At 38.3% G+C, this 18,202-nt stretch overlaps 1 protein-coding gene across 2 annotated transcripts in view; it reads left to right on the forward strand.

Annotated features, from left to right (window-relative positions):
- NFKB1 (nuclear factor kappa B subunit 1) overlaps positions 1 to 18,202 on the forward strand; it is a 110,532-nt gene that overhangs the window by 24,044 nt on the left and 68,286 nt on the right. Inside the window, exons 3-5 of one of the 2 annotated variants that reach the window (XM_025873514.2) lie at positions 3,253 to 3,328; positions 7,187 to 7,227; positions 11,270 to 11,368. In XM_025873514.2, coding sequence (XP_025729299.1) covers positions 3,253 to 3,328; positions 7,187 to 7,227; positions 11,270 to 11,368 — 216 coding nt within the window. The remainder of the gene's footprint in view (positions 1 to 3,252; positions 3,329 to 7,186; positions 7,228 to 11,269; positions 11,369 to 18,202) is intronic. The other variant, XM_025873515.2, reaches the window with a different exon arrangement.

Below are 18,202 nucleotides of genomic sequence, written 5' to 3' on the forward strand. Positions count from 1 at the left end.
GACTTTCCAGAGAAAGTCTTTGTAAGCTGCGATTTGGAAAATGTATTTTGCTAGACTAGACAAGGAGAGGGAACACTAGGTACCAGGACACCCTGGCCCAAGATTCATAATCATTTCACATTAAAACTTCACTGGCAACCACCTAAAAAATGGATTTTCCAAATGTATGCATGCAAACAGGAAAATAAAACCAAAAGTGAAATACTTTTCAAGGGATCTGGTATCACTTCTGCAAATAAAATATTGTGTAGCATTCACTACTCTTGACAATCTTCTGATTTATTTAGAAAGAATGAATATACATTGCTTTTCACATTAAGGTGCTCTTTTTGAATTTTATTGTACAAATGGTGATATAAGATCAATCTAGGAACATTTTCTTTGATTACAGCAGAAGAGATATTTGGCCACTCATATTATCAAAACCCATGTTTTACCTTTCATTTTTTTTTTTAATTTTTTTATTGTTATGTTAATCACCATATATTACATCATTAGTTTTTGATGCAGTGTTCCATGATTCATTGTTTGTTCATAACACCCAGTGCACCATGCAAAACGTGCCCTCCTCAATACCCATCACCAGGCTAACCCATCCCCCCACCCCCCTACCCTCTAGAACCCTCAGTTTTTCAGAGTCCATCATCTCTCATGGTTCGTCTTTACCTTTCATTTTTAATATGCTATCTCTAACATTTGAAGGCAGACTCTAATCAGCATTAGGGTTGTTCTCCTTGGTTTTAGACCATGCTTTCCTGTCTATACACAGGAAATCTTATCAACAAGAGATGGTCCTTTAGTGCCACACAAAAGTAAAACCTGCTGAAAACATTCATTTCGAGAGTTTTTCTTATGTGGGCACTTTTGTGATCATCAGCAATAGGGGTGGGGTACGATCTGATATTTCCATTTTTGAGGCGAGAGGTCCTTGAAGTAGGAGGTTTTTTTTTTTCCTTGTCTCAAGATTAACGGTATATATTTCCTGAAGTGTACATGTCCTCAGTGAAATATCCCCAGTGTTTTTAACATATTCTGGAATTTGCTGTCCAACCGTGACCTGATACACAATGCAAGGTGCAGCGCACAACGCGGCTTCTGTCTTCCTTGTCTGAAGTGGAGTGTGCGCCTCACTTCCAAGACCACCGCTCTTCCCTCTCCTCGGTTATTTTAGCCACTCGCAGGACCATAGGGAAGACATTTTTTTGCTAGGTCATCTCTTCTCTGACACCAGCAAATACTCTGTAAGGTGGGGCCCATTTTTTACAATAGCATGTTTTTTGATTCCTATGTTTCCTTTCCAGTGAACAATGGATAGCATAGATGAACTTTACTCTTAAGCATTGAAGTGGAGCAGATTTACTGTTCCTCAACTGAAAATTTGCATACCTCACAACTGGATCTGAATTGTTCTTTATTTAAACACTGTGCTTCTTACTCTTGATTTAACTAGGCATACTAGGCTCGTAGGTTCCAGGAACCTCCAACAATATAGTAATAAAAGAAAAAAAAAGGAGGGGCGCCTGGGTGGCCCAGTCGGTTAAGCATCTGCCTTCGGCTCCAGCATCTGCCTTCAGCTCAGGTCATGATCCCAGGGGCCTGGGATCGAGCTCCGCATTGCATCAGGCTCCCTGCTCAGCAAGGAGTCTGCTTCTCCCTCTCCCTCTGCCCCCTCCCCGCTTGTTTGCTGTCTCTCTCTATCTCGCTGTCTCGCTCACTCACTCTCAAGTAGGTAAAAATCTTTTTTTTTTTTAAAGGAGTAAATTGTAATGCTCCTTTTTCTTTTTGTTTAATACCAGCTTACTAACTAGCATATCATAAAAAATGAAATATGGTTGGTTTTTGTGCGGTCCACAGACTTTAGGTTGAAACAAATGCTAAGCTCAGAAGTATAAATTTTAAGTCCTGAATGAACTAAATGGAAAGGAAATTTTCTCTTGGGGTAAGTACTTATTAGTAACTTATCAAGATAGAATATATAATTCAATCAACACATATTGCTTGCCCACTGTGTTAGTTCTCTGTTGCTACTGTAACAAATTACCAGACATTTAGTGACTTAAAACAACACAAATTTATTCTCTTACAGTCTGAAGGTCAGAAGTCTAAAATCCAGGTGTTCACAGGGCTAAATTCCTTCTGAAGGATTTCTTTTCCTTGCTTCTTTGAGCTTCTACAAGTGGCCTGCATTCCTTGGCTTGTGACCCCTTCATCACGTCAGCTTCTTGTTTCCATTGTCATATCTCCTACCATTCACTTTGATCTCCTCCATCCCTCTTACTGAGCCCACTTGAATACTTCAGGATTATCTCTCTATGTCCATATGAGAGAGAGAGAGAGAGAGAGAGAGAGAGAGCACGAGCAGGGGGAGGGGCAGAGGGACAGGGACAAGCAGACTCCCTGCTGAGTAGGGAGCCTGATGCAGGGCTCAGTCCCAGGATCCCAAGATCATGACCTGAGCGGAAGTCAGACACTCAACAGACTGAGCCACCCAGGCGCCCTTCTGTGTCCATATTCTTAATTTAATAACATCTGCAAACTCCTTTTTGCTATATGAGATAGCATTCACAGATTCTGGGGATTAGGATGTAGTTGTTTTGAGGGGGACCATTATCCAGCCTATCACACCTGTTAAATTCCAGGTATTTTGCATTGTGCTAAGTAAGTAGAGGTGGAAAAAAAAAAAAGTGAGGGCGCTCTGTGCTCAGTTATATCTGCTGCTTAGACTGTAAGTTACATTTTTAGTTTTTCTGTAAATTGCTCCGGGGCTTTTGCCTAATTCTTATAGGTCTTGAAGTTGTATGGCTAGAGCAGGAGTTTCTTTACCATCATCAGAGAAATATTTCTAGGATTTCTAGGACCATATTCTTACTCTCATATTTTTGAGAGTACAGTTTAAATCATTCATTAAAAAAATATTAAGTATCCACTCTGCGATAAATATACACTGGGCCCTAAAGATATACTAATAAGCAAGCTACACCAGGTGCTGGCCTCTGTGGACTTTATAGTTAGGTCATTCTTCTCAGATCCCTTTGTCACATAAACATGGCCCAAACATGTAAAGTTCTGTACACATGAGAATTTCGCTAGGTCTCATGAACATGTTTTTAAAATCCTGACTTGAAATATTTTCAGATTTTTCTTTGTGCTTTCGTTTTTGTTCCAATAATTGTTTTAGGTGTTTCAACTTCAGATATTTAATACAATGTTGGAAAAGTAAAGATTGAATTATTTAAATTTTCTTTTTTACAGATGTTTCATTTGGATCCTTTGACTCATACAATATTTAACCCAGAGTTATTTCAACCAGAGATGCCACTAACTACAGGTAAGAAAACTCCTCATCCCTGTTACCCTGTCATTTATTTTGCTTTTGTTTTTTTTTTTAAATTCAAGATTCCCTAATAGCTTCTTGTAGCAAGTCACTAATATGCCTAGAAAGGAAATGGTGATACATGTTTTAAAAACCAACTTTCACTAGACTTGTTGGAACTATATTTGCACAGACTATACTTGCACAAAAGTGGTGTTCCATCCCACTTACCCATTGTCTGACTTAATTGTTAGTGATATCTGTGAGGATGGCTCAGAAGGAATTTTTTTCCGGTAACATTTTCCTTTTCACCCAGTCTTATTAGCTCTGGGTTCTTTATAACTCCTGTTTCCTTTATCCCAGATGCACATGAGGTATTCTCCACTTCTCAGGTCTGTTCCCCAAACATTTATTTGAGCATCTGTTGTGTGCCATCCAGTGTGCCAGGCACTGGGGAAACAAAGTTTACAAAAGTTTCCAAAAATCATAAAAATCATCTCAGTAGAAAAATCATCTTTTAAAAGCTTTTGGCTTCATAGTCTGACCAATTGGATAAAACTTAGGTTAATCATCCTTCCTTCTAATATGACTGTATTATTGCCATTGACAAATTGTTGAATCTCATATGGATGATTTAAAAAAATCAGCTCCTTTAGTCTCTTTTTATTTATTGATTTGTATGTAAGCTTTGTGTGATGGCTCTTTTTATGTGCTCCTCATATCACTAGTGGGACTTAACATATGCTCTGAGGCAGCGTGAGTAAATTGTGGAAGTTGTATATAGAGCAGAGAGTGTTGTATTTGGGGGATCTGTCTGGTTCAGTGAGTAGAGCATGCGACTCTTGATCTCGGGGTTGTGAGTTTGAGCCCCATGTTGGGTGTAGAGATTATCTTTAAACAAACAAACAAACAAAAAACCCAGAGACTTGTAATCACCGAGTGGACATCAGCTATTCTATTTACCATGGACTTGCTTGTCCTCATTGGGAGACTTCATCCAGTTTGTATCATTCTCACTTAAAATTAATATTGTTACTATGGTAGCCACTTTTTCTTTTTTTAGATCAAAATGTTCTGCATTTTTTTATCGCTATTATGTATATCTAGGAATTCTTGGGAGGGAAAAAATAAATCTGCTATATGTTGACCTTCCCTAGCAGAAGTTGTATGGCTGAGGCCTTTCTCTCTTTACCCCACAGAATGTATTTTGTAGGCTGCTGTAGGAGAGATCTCGTGAAATGCTGTCCAATCTGAGCTGTAGGTCAGCTTCCTGTGAACAAGTAAAGATCTTGGTAGCTTCTGTGTTTCCTGTGAACTTTTTATTCTGGGGTTCAAAGTTCTTTCTTAGTATCAAAGTTCTTTCTTAGCTTTATTGAAAGCCTAAGAACTTGGTTCTGTCGTCAGAAAACATAAACATTTCCATTTAATGCCTTGTAAATGCCAAATAGTACCCTGAGTAAATGCTTTCTTAATGTTTTTATTTCATCAAGTTTATGGAGGTTGAAATAAGATTATAAAAAGAAACATCTCAGTAAATATTATGTGGTCAGAGCTTCATGTTGTAGAAATTATTTTGCCATAGTATTAGAAAAACTCTTAAAATTATACCTCAAAATCTCATATTCCAGTTATTACCTCATCATTTTTATTGTTGTGTTTTTCCCTCTCTGTTGCAGTGGCATAGTCCAATTTTTATGATCCAAGATGTATGGATGTTTTATTCACTTTTTAAAGGGTAGAGAGGTTATTTAAGCCAATATTAACTTGTAATTCTCATGGATGTTTTATCTTCTTGAAATCTGAAACTATTAGTTCTACTACTTGTTGAAAATTTTATGTGATACGGTACAACTTTTAGGTCTATAATGTTATATATACTGTAAGTTAAATTTCTCTGCATAGTGGGATGTTACTTCATGGCATAGAAATGTGGCCAAAATAAAATTGGCATTAAAATGACTACATGCATATCAAATCTAATTTTCTAGTTGATTTAACTTTTGAGTGTGTTCCCTAAAGGAGAAAAATGGCCCCACTTCACTAATAAAATTCCCCAAACTTGGAATTTCACATATTTAAAGGAAATTAAGCCATACAGCAAAAAATAATAGCAAATCTTCAAGTATTTTTAGAAGAGTTAATAAGTGAGAGACTTGAAGTTTAATGTAAACGTGATCTAACTCTTCTGTATTTTCCATGACATACAAAGGTTGCTTTTTTAGAGCCTTCTCTTATTGATACAGCATTCAAGAGGGAATGTTTTTATGAGTAGATTTGTTACATTATCACAAAGCTGTATTAGTAGTGTGAAAATGTTTCTATTTCTAAGCAGTTTTATTTCCCTGTCAAAAATTAAGTTCTAGCCATTTTTTGGAATTTTTAAATTGCAATTTTTTTCCTAAAAGTATTTTAAGGTATCCAGGATAAATTTCATACAGACAAGAGAAGATAATTTTCTTAAATTAATACTGCATTGGCCAGTCACTACCCATTTTTCCTTTCTTGTGTATGTTTTGCTTCAAATTCAGTCATTTTTCAACTGACTTCCTTATAAATTTCTTGCATAATAACAGGAAATAATTATACCTTTGTTTCCTCCAGTTCTCTAGCCTTATCCTGATTCATCATAACACTGAGAAGATAAAAATAAATTCTCTCTTAAGTTATAGTTGATTTTTTTAATTTCAACATGAAGATTTAAATCTTCTTCATAAACTTATTTATCTAAAATAATATGAACTTCTGTTACCTAAAAGAATGAACTTCTGGTTAAGAGACTGTGAAAGACTGAAATGAACACAGAAACATTCTCCTACAATTTTGTTAGTATCAGACATCTTAATTTGCAGTCAAATGAGTGAGAAACACCATATGCCTCTATTGCAGAGCTGAGGGTTATTATACTATTAACATAAAAACCAGCTGGGGAGCTTAGGGACTTTCTCATATTGAACAATTTGATTTTATACTACCAGAGGTTCTGATTTGCCTTTGAATTTTCCAAAGTCAGATATAGTCTGGGTATCGATTAAGCTTCTAGTCTTCTTTATGTTTTTATCATAATTTATTGAAATGCAGCTATTGTCAATTAAATTTTTTACAGGATTTTATAAAATGCCTGTGCTGTTTCAGAAGAGTTGATATGAGAGTACTCAGTATTCAGAGATTGTATACAAACATCAAAAGCTATGAATTAGCAGGAAATGTCCACCAGATTTTTGGTGCAATAGACCAAATGAAATTGGGAGGGCAGGGAAAACAACCTAGCCAGTTGGGGAATGAAGGCAGTACTTGGGGATTCAGATAAGGGAAAGGAACCAAACACTTAGTTCAGGAAAGGCAGGTAGCCTGAGATCACTATCAGTGTATTTCACACATGTGGGCGCTAGCTCAGTCTCTTCTACTGTCAAGTTAAGCACATTCTCTTTGAGGAATGGAAGTCAGTGTCTAATGAGGTGAAGGCAAAAGGAAATGTCATGGTGCCCAGGAAATGGTTGCTGCTTTTAACTGGTATTTGTGTCATTTTAAAAATGCTTTGTTAGTAGTCAAGATTTTGAAGGCTGTTGACATCTTCATCCTTGCCAGATGGACATCACATCTTTTCTTGGATTGGTGCAATGTGCTATCACCATTCAACATATGTTTATTTATCGTGGTTCTCTAAAGGCATAAAACTGTTGTTAAAAATAAAGTTACTAGTCAAGTGAGGAAGGTAATTATATCAGTATGGAATTTTAGCTAACAAATGAATTTGAAACCTCTATTTAAAAACATAGTTTCAGGGTTTTTTTTTTTTTTTTACTTTATATTTTGTAGCAAATTTGAGAAGCCTCACAGTTTCTTTTGCTTTCTGTTTGTTGTTTTCACTTTTAGCAGATGGTCCATACCTTCAAATATTAGAGCAACCTAAACAGGTAAGAGGATTAAAGGGATGGGACTTCCTCTTTAAATGTGAGATCCATAAGTCTCATATTCGTATCTCAAGCACTGAATAAAATAATAAGTGAATTTTATGAAGGAAGTAGCTTATCTAGAAGTTTAGCAGCCTACTACCAAATTATTTGACAACATCATTTGTCTGCTTTACATTTCTCTTAGTCATTCTTCCAAGTGTCCTGAGCCTCAGTCGTAGTTCTGTAAAACCTAGATGATTACAGATCCTTACTACCTCACTATCTCCACCATCTCTGTGCTTAGCGGCCACTCCTAGGAAAGGCATAGGTTGTCTCCATTCATTTTCATTTATAAGGAAACAACCGTACATGCAGTTCATAGACACTAACTTATACCCATCAACCCTGTCCCTGCACAGACGGTAATTTCTTAGCCTTCCTCCTTCCTTTAGAAGCACCAGCCCTTTCTGTTTTTTTCTTTGGGACACATGACCTAAGGTATTACAAGTACCAGTGAGGTGTAGGTAATATATTAGAATGGACAGTTGAGTCCTCCTCCCTCTGGGTGTTAGCCTGAGACTCAGCCCCTTTGGAGACAGGAGAGGAGCATTTTATTTTATCAGGTTCTTCCTCTTAATCACTAGATTTTGTCGGGGATGCTTGGGAATTGAAGTGGCTACCTCACCATGCCCTGACTCTGTGGATAAATATTTATTGGAAATTGGATGGGACCATTGCTATGAAAGAGGAGGAAAGAGAATCTTCATGTTTTTCTTAGAAGGTATAGGGGAGAGCTTAATTATGAGGGGATTTTTAGGAGACTAGTATAAGTCCCCCACAGAATGAGGGCAGAGCAAGTAAATCTCTGAATGGATGTGATTACCACATTTGTGTGAGACTGGAGATGCGTATACCTGCTGTCTTGCAGTTAATACCCAAAACCTTTCTTAATGTTTCTAGTAGCTCTTCTGCATTGTGTAACATCTGACAAATCCTAACTAGGTCAAGAACTTAAATAAAGCATCCATTGTGGTTACTGTAATTGTGACATGTGTTTAGATTTCAGTTAGAATTTAAAGGTTAGAACTATCTTAACTATCATTATAAGGCTGGACTGAGATAAAAGTTTTTGATGCGGAGATGGAATGCCACATGAGACTTTGGACACTGTTCTGGTCGTTTGCAGTGGCAGACCGACTCCATGGGCTGCCAACATGACTTGCCTTTGCTTTACCTCCATGTCCAGTTCTTTAACAGTGACTTCTCACAAGAGGTAGCCAGTTTTCTCAAAGACCCTCCCAGTGGAAGTTTATCCCCTTGGAAGTCTGTGCAGTGGTCTCGCCTCCTGGAAAACTTCCTAGCTTTCAAAATCTGCTAGCTCATGAAAGTGAGAGATCAAACTAAAATCTGTGTCTCTGCGTACCAGGCAAAGCGTGTTTTTCAAATACTTACTTTCATAAGCATAAACAAGAATTTTTAAATGCAGTTCCTTATTATGGGTCCAACAGTTATAAGGAAAAATTGACACATATGATTTACCTAAAGGGCTGTGTAAATCCAAAATTCAAAATTTAATTCACTATGCGTAGATGTCTAAAAGCTCACCTGAGTAAAACCATGTGTTTGTTTACCAAGCTGATGTTATTTTGATGTCTGACTCCAGTGAAAGTAAAAAGATTGTATTTAAGTCAGACTTTCTGACCGGATGGATGTAGCCCTTGCCTTTGAGGTTGATGACTCATCGTAAGCAAATGGAGTTACTAAAATGAATGGCTGTGGATCGACAAACCTCTAATCTCAAAACTTTAGAATCAGAAACACATTTAGACTATACATGTGAAGACATCTTATCTTCCTGAAAAAAAATGTAATAAATTTCCATCCTCAGGCTGAAAATTCCTTTGCACAGAAGTTTAGATACTCTTATGCAATCATGAATACTACCTATTGTTTTTCAAACTGTTAGCAAGCTATTAAGACATGTCTCTTTACTCATATTCTATTTGACACGACTCCCAATAAGATATAGAAGTATATATGTATATATTTTTCCACCTGCCTAAAGGAATTTTGTTATTAAAGACAATGAATTACTTTATTAAAGTTTTTATAATAAAAGTTAGAAAAATGTTTTTTCTTTGCCACAATTTTCCCCAGCTCTGACAGAGATGAGTCATAGCGTAGACTACTAATCTTTAGAATATCCAGTTCTGTCGCATATTATTCAGTGCTAATTATCTAATGCTTTTTAAAAACCAAGGTTGTATTTAAGTAGATTAACAGTCAATAAATATCTTTATGGCTAGTCACTTCTGGAGGCTCATGTCATGCATGCTGTTGCTTTTTCATGCTTTTAGAAATTTCATTTAATTATTAAAAATAAGCCAAAAGCCTTTGTCTACAAAAGGTATAGGGCTGAACATGTAACTTATTTTTTGGTTTGAATTTGGTGAGAAGCAAAACAGAGGAATTGCTCCTAAGCTCACCTCAAAAGGTTTCCCTGGTATTAGGTTTGAAATCTCCTGAGGAGTCATATGCAAAAGTTGCTTTAAGTCCCAGTTTATTGAGTTGGTCATACCCTCCAGATCCATGTGTGACTTGAGGAACTTTCCCACACTAGGGAATTTACCTCAGGCCTCACTCATCCCGTGAAATATGCTTTAGGACTGATCCCCTTTGGAAATCAGAAAGTTCTCAGAAAATATAGGGACAGTTCCAGATCGTTACCAGAGGTTTAAATTATTAGTTCAGGGCTCCTGGACCACTCAGACTATTTTGCAAGACCCTATGAAGCATAATGAAATGTAGCGCAATCTAAGGAGGGCAAGAATTTTTACATTGGCCCATGAGCTCAAAGCTGTTAAAACCTTTGCATTTGCCAGGCTTTGCAATTGTTGAGTATGCAAGGTAGAAAGCCCCTACCAGCAAGTAGTGGGTGTGCGGAGCTCCTGATGGCCTAGTGATCTAGCACTGTTTATATGAAATCAGCCCCACTGTAAAAATAAATGAAAGGTGAGGATGTTTCTTAAAGTATATTAAGATATTTGAAAAGGATTTAAAAAAAGAAAAACTGTCTGATTAAGCTTAAACTATAACACTAACACATATTGACTGACAGCTTTATAAAGTTGAGTCTTTCAGGAAAAATATTGAAAGCTCCCTCATTATTAAGCTTCCTTAATATCAGATCCATTTTCATAATCGTCCTTGCTTTATTCTTGGTATACAAATACGTACAGTTATCACTGTTAGTTTTGTAAATCATAAAATGCTAGCACTGGATTAGACCTTACAGATGGTCTTGTCTAATCTTCTCATTTGTATAGATTAAAAACAACAACAACAACAACATGGAACTTCGGTGTTTATCAGCCCACAGTAGTTCACATGGTTAAAGGCCTCCAGCTGTCTCTTCACTGATGTACTGTATCTGTAGAATTCTTGGGTTAATAATATTGAAAGAGATTATCTGGTTTTGGATTATTCGGGTCAGTTAGTATATCAAGCTTGAGCTTGATGATATCAATAATCATAAAATCCAAAATCTTCTGAACTGTTGCATGGAGTGTGTTCTACAACACGGATGCAGTATATTTAACAGGACATTGCTGTATCCCCTCCTGAACCAACTGTAATCAGAGTAGATAAAGGAATTCCTTTAAGTAAGAGTCAAAGAAGCGTAAGTCAGTAATATGGCCAAGTTCAGAGCTTGGCAGCAGCAATTCAAGATGAGGAAGCTCTGATTCAAACAAGCTGCAGCATGTCGAGTCCAAGGCTTAAAATCTTCAGCGGCTCACTCTCCGCATATGCACAGCAGGAGAGGTCCTGCAGGGTTAGCCACAGCTAACTTAGCCACAGCTCAGTACACAAGTATCAGTTAACATCTATGTTTATAATAAGATTATGGGAAAAGTGGTTCTCATTTGCAGAGTCCTCTTTCACAGTGTATGTTTTTCCTCTCTCACCTAATACACACAAGAATTAAACATTTGTATATAACTTTGCCCCTATAATTTTTAACAAGTGTTTCTCAAACTTGTTGGCTCTGTATTCACCTTTGCAGAGAGGATTTCGTTTCCGTTATGTATGTGAAGGCCCATCCCATGGTGGACTCCCTGGTGCATCTAGTGAAAAGAACAAGAAGTCCTACCCTCAGGTCAAAGTAAGTCTGTGGTGTCCTTCTATATGATTCTGGAAGATTTGATTTCCTAAGAGCAAAAGAAAGGAATGCTTTAAGTGAATACCATCTGCCTTTGCTCCTAAGCTGTTCGCATGATGATTATAATTTTTAAGTAGAAGTTTGTCTCTTAGCAATAGAAGTGACACGTTTTAAGATTCTATTAATATTTCCATGGAGTAGAACTTACTTCAACATTAACCAACTTTTACTATTTCTTGATCACCTTCAAGTGTTTTTTCGTTGTAATACTTCCTGAAATTTTAATAAGTCTTCGAAAGAAGTGCTTGATTTCAGCCCTTTGGAGATTCAGTGAGAGACAGCAGATGACTGGGTGTGTGGATTATGTGGCACGGTATTTAACAGCATGAACTCCGATCCAGGCTCTCACTGGTTTGTCCAACACTTCTAAACCTCTGGACCCTAATGTGCACGATGCAGAAATGTGAATGGTGTGTACCTCATAGAGTCTTGTAGAGAGGGAATGAGAACATGAATATTAGTGTTCCACAGAGAGCCTGAAAGTGCTGTAGGGCCTCTCCTTGAGCAACTGTACAACAACACATGCCGGTCCTAGGAACCTACTGCTTCCTGATGTGCCTGCAGCGGGCTTGGTCCAGCCTTTTACACATCCTCAGGTTCTTTTTCTGTCTGTTAGTTTAATTGAGAATATTGTTCTCAGAGTTAGTTTGAGTTTTTTATTCTCATAACATGACTCCGTGTTTCGTAGGCTGATTGCTAAGCGTTTTGCAGATAAGCCAGTCAATAATTACAATTACGCCATTTGTAAAAGTTTTGTTTGTTCAGTAATTCAGGACTTTGGCAAAAGGTTATCAGCTCAGCTCCCACTAAGGTGTGTGTGCCTCTCAGGGTAGAACATTCTCATATCTTTTGTTGTTGGTTTGTTTTGAGGACTAGGTGAAGGGCCATAGGACAGAGCCTCAGTAAAACTGTGATGTGAAGGAAATTTGGCAACACGGAAATTTGTCTCTGGTGTTGCCAGCCTTGTGTTCTGCCTTCTCCCTCTCCTCCCTCTCCACCTCTAGGTGAAGGCCTCTCTAATTTCTTATCCCTGTTCCAAGACAGAAGACAAAATACTGTGATGTTATTCCTTACCTCTTGAGTGAAACTCACCCATAGTATCTAGCATCTGCCCTACCTGTCATGTTTGCAAGCTGGCTGCCGTGTGGGATGGAAGATGTTTTTCCCATTCAGGGTCATCAGGGAGGGTAAACATGATGTGTTTAATTCACAGAAGGAAACCACAGCCTTATGGTCTCAAGTCCTTTAGAATCTGGGTGAGGAAAGAGGAGCAATTAAACAAAGGAATTAGCATTTATTAAGCACCAAAGAGTTGCCAAATGCTTTACATATATGATCTCTTCTAATCCTCTTTTTTTTTTAAAGATTTTTATTTATTTATTGAGAGAGAGAGTGATAGAGAGAGAGCATGAGAGGGGGAGAGTCAGAGGGAGAAGCAGACTCCCCGCTGAGCAGGGAGCCCGATGCGGGACTCGATCCCGGGACTCCAGGATCATGACCTGAGCCGGAGGCAGTCGCTTCAACAACTGAGCCACCCAGGCGCCCCCCCTTCTAATCATCACAACAATCCCCTGTCAGTAAAAAGTGTAATGTCTGTGAGGAAACTGAGGCTCAGAGAGAGGACTTCACTCACCTTTCTCAAGGATCGCTGGCTCTTCTTCGAAGGCTGTTGCTTGTCGAACTCTCCCGTGGAGTGTGTGCATGTGTGGTGCTGGAGGCAGGGACCGAGGGCACAGGGCCTGGGAGGAAGAGGGCAAAATGAGGAGCAGAGAACTGTAACTCTGGAAAACAAGAGGGAGAGAGGCTGGGGGCGAAGGGGTACTCAGATGTTAGGGAGTCAAATCCACCACTTTTTCCCTTTTCTTTTTCTTTCTCTCTTCCTTCCTTCCTTCCTTCCTTCCTTCCTTCCTTCCTTCCTTCCTTCCTTCCTTTCGTTTCTTTCCCTTTCTTTCTTTCTTTTTTTCTTTCTTTCTTTCTTTCTTTCTTTCTTTCTTTCTTTCTTTCTTTCTTTCTTTCTTTCTTTCTTTCTTTCTTTCTTTCTTTCAGAGAGAGTGCATGCATGCAAAAAGTGAAGGAGAGGCAGAGGGAAAGGGAGAGAGAAAATCCCATGTGAGGCTTGAACTCACAACCCTGAGATCATGACCTGAGCTGAAATCAAGAGTCGGATGCTTAACTGACTGACCCACTCAGGCCCCTTCCAGTGCTTATCTTTTTAACATATGTGACTGTGTATCATCTGTATAAATATTTTATGTGTTTATGGGTGTGTGCTTACAATAAGGATAATTGAAAGATACATGTTATCTGCTTTGGTATTGTTTATAATTACTGAAGAATTAACATTAAGAGACAAACTGGGTGTTTTGTTTTTTTTTTTCCGGACTGGCTCTGTACCAAAAATGTAAATTATGGTATTTTCATGAACTATTTACTTGAATTCCTCCAGTCTCTTGTGGCTAAGTAACAATTTTTGATACTAACAAATACATAGCATTACCTTTGTTGTAAATTTATTACCTAATTAAAAAAAACTTTATCCATTTATGCTCAGTCTTCATACATCCTTCTCATGTAGTGGTTGCTGCCTCACATTTACAAAATAATTTAGAAATGAAACAGCCTAGTGGAGACATTAGAGGTTCTTGTCAAATCATAGTTTCTGTATCAAGGAGTTTAATACTTAGTGGGAAATACAGGTATATAAACAATTAAAAATAAAGTCAAAATATAAGTGTGTAAGATTGCTCATTATTACACTTGAGCTACAGTGTCATTATTTCACCCAGTCATTTATTTTTTATTCACTAATTCAACATATACTTATTAAGCATTTAGTCCAGTTGTAAGAGAAGGAAGAACAGTTTAGAGAATCTGTTACAAACTGTCATTGTTCTTCTAGCCTGTCTTTGTTCACTGAGAGTTTAAATGCCTCTGCTGTTCATAACAGTTAAAGGAAGTCATTTTATTTATCTTAAAAGCTCTTACTCAGAAGGCTGGAGAAGAGGGAGAGAAAGACACAACCATGAGGCATTTGTCCTAGAGCTCTTCTCCCAATCTCACTTTTAATAGTGATCCTAAAAGGGGACCTTTCAGGTTACAAAGGGATTTTAAATCCCTACTCTCTGTAAAATTTAGAGGAAAGAGTTGCTCTCAGTATCTGTCTCTCATCAGGAGGATCTTTACAATTGTACGTGTCTTCTGTTGTAGTGAACTAAGCACCCTTCTTGTGTGAGGCTGGAAGGGGGAAGCAGTGGGCCAGATACAACTATATCAGGGTTTCTCAGACTCGGCACTACTGACATTTGGGACCAGAAAACTCTTTGTTGTGGGGGGCTTGCCAGTGCGTTGCAGGATATTCAGCAACATCCCTGGCTTCTACCTGCTAGAAGCCAATAGCCTCTCGACAACTGTGACAACCAAGTTATCTAGGTATTGCCAGATGCCCCCTGGGGGGGCAAAATTACCCTGCCTTAGGACCACTGATCTAGATGCAGGGTCAAATCAACCGTAACCTTTCTCCTATGCATACTTTTCTACTTATAAAGCTGTTGCACATGGGTTATATGGAATTGCCCAAGTATATTATTTTGCAAACATACGTACTTTTCTCCATTATTAGTAGATACTTATTTTCAAGATGATGATCACAGTGACTGTATAATTTCTTCTCGGATCTCTGAGCTAGCGTACTGGATATTAAAGAGAAAGAAAAGAGAAGAAAAAAGATGTCTTCAACCTTCCATATTCTGATAACTGCATATCTAAAAGTTAACATAGGAGCTCTGTTGGCACTCGGGTATGAACTGTTGCAGAAGAGAAAGTGAAAGTGGAAACAGGCTCAGCCCAGGCAGCGAGCCTGCAGGGCCGCTGTCGTGTGTGAGCAGTGGGAGCATCAGTGGAATTGTCCTCACCCTCCCTTCCAGTGGAGGAAGGTATAACAGGGGGTGCCCCACACTCACCACAGAACCCATTCCTGCAGGAATTCAGAGGGAGGGCATTTAGATTTACTGGGAAGAAATGCTATTTCTGAGGTCTACATATGCTACATCCTTACTAAGTACATTTGTTCAGTTTTAACAGTGAAATATTACGGGCTCTGCCTTTTCCTCACCTCCAGCCTCCTACTGTTCCCTCTCTCCCTCTCTTCGAGCACACCACTCCCGTGAGAGGCCTCTGAAAGGCTCCCCGTGCTGTCACACGCAGGCAACAGCAAAGGGTCGGGGCCACCCTGAAAGCTGCTGGGGTTCACTGTGACCCCTAACAACACTTTATAGAGTGCGTGAACGTAAAACCCACTTGGCTTACTCTCTTGCTAATTGTCCAGATATGATACTCAAGTTAAATCATTTTAAAACAACTCTAGGGGTCTACCCACTCCTTTTTCTACTGGAATTTTGTCTCATGCCTAAAACCCTATTTCTGATAAGCTGGGTGTAAGCCAGGCTTAGACCCACTCTTGCCATGTGGAGATTATTACTAGAACTCAGGCTATGAGCTACGGGACCATCTGGTGCTCTGCATGCTTCTTTCAAGTCAGAATCCTGTTCTGATTTCTAGAGCCTTGCTGTGTAAGTCTTCACAGTCTTTTTATTTTTTTTTTGAGATTTTATTTATTTATTTGACAGAAAGAGGGAGAGAGAGAGCACAAGCAGGCAGAGGGAGAGGGAGAAGCAGGCTCCCTCCTGAGCAGAGAGCCCGATGCAGCACCTTGATCCCAGGACCCTGAGATCATGACCTGAGCCGAAGGCAGACGCTTAACAGACTGAGCCACCCAGGCACCCCTTCACATTCTTTTAAAAAAAAATTGTTTTAATTACAAAATACTTCAAGCATATTTCAAGAACATTTAAAAATTGGTATAACAGACACCAGGTACACCATCTGGATTTAATAGATCTTAGCATTCTACCATGTGAGCTTCTAATCTATCAATGAAACGCAGTTACAGCTACAAGCCATCTATCACTTTTTCCTTCTTGGTAAGTAAACCACTACTCTGAACTTTCATTCTCTGATATGCTTTAATACTTTTACTACGCTAAGTATGCTTCCATAAATATTGGCATTTTCAGGAGAACTAATTTTTACTGGCTTCCACCCCTATTTTCTATTATATTTCATGGCTCCTTTTCAGGGCAAATGAGAGTTAAAACTAGGCTCCGTCGAAGATCAGTGTTCACTTTGATCCTGCTGATTCGTCTTTATCAGCTAGAAAGAATTTATTCATTTACACTGTGGAGCTTATTCTGACTCACAACAACAACAACAAAATAACATTAAGAGAAAAATCTAGGGAAAGTAAATATATGGACGAACCATTATATCTTGCCCTTTTTAAAGAAAGCTTTCCTGTTGTTAAACATTTAATATTCTATTATACTATCCAGTAAAATTTCTCTTTAAAGTTTCCTCACTTCTGATTTCATCACGAAGCTCCTAATGGAAGAGGCTGGTAGAAAAGCCCAAGTAGCTTCCTCGGGGCCAAGCTTGTCCCTGCCTGTTTTTGACTCAGCAAGGAGTGCCTAGGAAGGCTCGTTTCCCTTTTTCCCGAAAGTTATGCATCAGATTTTTTTATTAATCAAGCTGCTTTCCTCTTCACAGAGGTGGAAAGGCGCCAATAGGAGCAGCTCCATGGGGCTTTGTAAACTCCCAGTGATTCTCTTCCAGTGTGGCAGAAAGTACCCATCCTCCAGCAGAGCCCACTCTATGCCAAACAGAAATCAGTGTCAGTGACCTTGATTCTAAAATACAAATAGCTTACCAGTGGGTATTTTTATTTTCTCTTTAGTTATAAATATCAAATGCAATGGACTACAACTTGAAACACAGCTGATGGGAGTGTAACTATTTTTAATCGAATGTTTTCTGAAAGCTTGTCTCACATATGTGTTCTTTCCTGAGTGTTTTACATTGAACAGAAGGCATGTGTTGAAATATGTAGGTCAACAACAGCTTTTTTGTTGTCCCCCCTACCCACTTGATTTTTTTTTTTTTTTATCTCCACTCTCAGTGCCTCTCACTTAAAAATCCTAAATGGTGAGTTCTGTCAAGGTCCAATAAAGACTGGCTGATCTGCTGTGGCATTTAAGGCTATCATATATCCTTGCATAACCTTTCCTTTGTATAAACTTGTCTGATCCAGGAGGTTTGCCATTTTAAGGATCTAGTTTTAATACGAATTTTGAATAATTTAATCTGACTCAATTTCTAAAAACAGGGAAGATAATCACCAGTAATCAGTTAGGCATGCATATAGAACCTAGGTTCATAGCATTTATTAAAATTTCCATCAGCAACCCTAAGCTGTTTCCTATTTGCATATGTTCATAGGGGAAATAACGACATCCCCTAGGCAGAGAGCCCTGTGCTCTGTATATTGAGGAGAGGGCTTTGTGGCCTGGGTCCCTGTTTGTGGTTTCACAGAACTTTGAGACTTCTGAATTTCTGTGCAGAATTTTATGCAAATGTACATACATTTTTCTGAAGAAATAACTTTTTAATCAGATATTCAAAGGGAAGGACTCAAACATGGTTAAGAATCAATGCTGTGGAGTACGTCTCTTTAGCTTTTTGATAGCAGCTAATTAAAAGATTAGTTGGTGTATATATATGTATAGAATGTCTTTGTAAATTTTTTGTTTTTATTTTTGTATATGTTTTCGCATTTTTTTTAATCCATTTTAAGTGAGTTGAAATACTTCAGGTTGCCAACACAAAGCTCAGGAAAGCCTCCCTTTACCTTGGTTGTAGGGTGGAAAAGAAGGAGACTTACTATCA

This window comes from Callorhinus ursinus, unplaced genomic scaffold (genome assembly GCF_003265705.2).
Source record: "Callorhinus ursinus isolate GAN/ISIS: 27379988/994484 unplaced genomic scaffold, GSC_fseal_2.0 scaffold4, whole genome shotgun sequence".
NCBI classification, from domain to species: Eukaryota; Metazoa; Chordata; class Mammalia; order Carnivora; family Otariidae; genus Callorhinus; species Callorhinus ursinus.